The sequence below is a fragment of the Meleagris gallopavo genome, unplaced genomic scaffold, assembly GCF_000146605.3.
Source record: "Meleagris gallopavo isolate NT-WF06-2002-E0010 breed Aviagen turkey brand Nicholas breeding stock unplaced genomic scaffold, Turkey_5.1 ChrUn_random_7180001955349, whole genome shotgun sequence".
In the NCBI taxonomy this organism is placed as follows: Eukaryota; Metazoa; Chordata; class Aves; order Galliformes; family Phasianidae; genus Meleagris; species Meleagris gallopavo.
In genome coordinates this window covers 52840-53640 of record NW_011216153.1, presented here as the reverse complement: position 1 = coordinate 53640, position 801 = coordinate 52840, and the positions used below count along the sequence as shown (strand labels likewise).

At 56.9% G+C, this 801-nt stretch overlaps 1 protein-coding gene and 1 long non-coding RNA gene across 2 annotated transcripts in view; one reads left to right on the top strand and one right to left on the bottom strand.

The window, feature by feature from the left end:
* The window catches only part of ARID5A (AT-rich interaction domain 5A), a 2987-nt gene extending 2239 nt beyond the window's left edge, over nucleotides 1–748 (bottom strand). The window contains exons 1-3 of the mRNA XM_010728174.3: nucleotides 410–748; nucleotides 207–259; nucleotides 20–117 (exon numbers count right to left, since the gene is read on the bottom strand). Of these exons, the coding sequence (XP_010726476.2) occupies nucleotides 20–117; nucleotides 207–259; nucleotides 410–464 (206 nt within the window). The 5' untranslated portion in view covers nucleotides 465–748. The remainder of the gene's footprint in view (nucleotides 1–19; nucleotides 118–206; nucleotides 260–409) is intronic.
* The window catches only part of LOC109365109, a 4807-nt gene continuing 4271 nt past the window's right edge, over nucleotides 266–801 (top strand). Inside the window, exon 1 of the long non-coding RNA XR_002110774.1 lies at nucleotides 266–401. This is a non-coding gene — a long non-coding RNA (uncharacterized LOC109365109). The remainder of the gene's footprint in view (nucleotides 402–801) is intronic.

Below are 801 nucleotides of genomic sequence, written 5' to 3'. Positions count from 1 at the left end.
CACACAGTACCCCCCCTACCTCTCATAGTGCCTCCGGGTGCAGGTGGCTGCGCTGGTGCTGCCGGGGCTGCCGCCCAGCTCATCATACACATTCTTCCACAGCCGTCTCCCTGTTACCTGTGATGGGGCAAAGATGGGTTAATCCTCCCCTAAATCCCAAATCAGGAGCACAGAGCTGTACAGGATGGGGCACGCTGCCTGCTTACCAGCTCGTAAGCTCCCAGCTTCTCCACTGCTTTGTAAATCTTCCACAGGTTAACTGGAAAGAAGGGGAGAAAAGGACTCAGCGAGACATGATGTGTACCAGCACTCCATCCCAAAAGCTCCTCCATCCCAAAAGCTCCTCCATCCCAAAAGCTCCTCCATCCCAAAAGCTCCTCCATCCCAAAAGCTCCTCCCAGGTACGTACTCTGCTTGAAGCCGAGGTGTGGGATCCTCTCGATGGGTGTGTGCCTCTCCTTCATGAACTTGTAGAGGCTGACGAGGAAGGCCTCCTCCTCCTCTTTCTCACCATTGGCATCTGCTGGCTTTGCCTGCTCAGGGCTTGGTGTCTCCTGGGGGGGGAAAAGGGGATGCAGCAGCCATCAGGAGGGACCCAGAGAGGCAGAAAGAGCCCAGGAGGGAAACTGAGGCAGATTGGGAGCTTCCCCCCTCCCCCCCATCCACCCTGGAGGCATTTGTGCAGCTCTCCCTTCATTATTCAGCAGCCTGGGCAGGCGGCCAAGTTGGTCAAAGCTCCGGAGCCGTGCGAGAACACGAGGAACGGCTTCCAGGAAAACAGAAGGGCAGAAATTCTTGCTC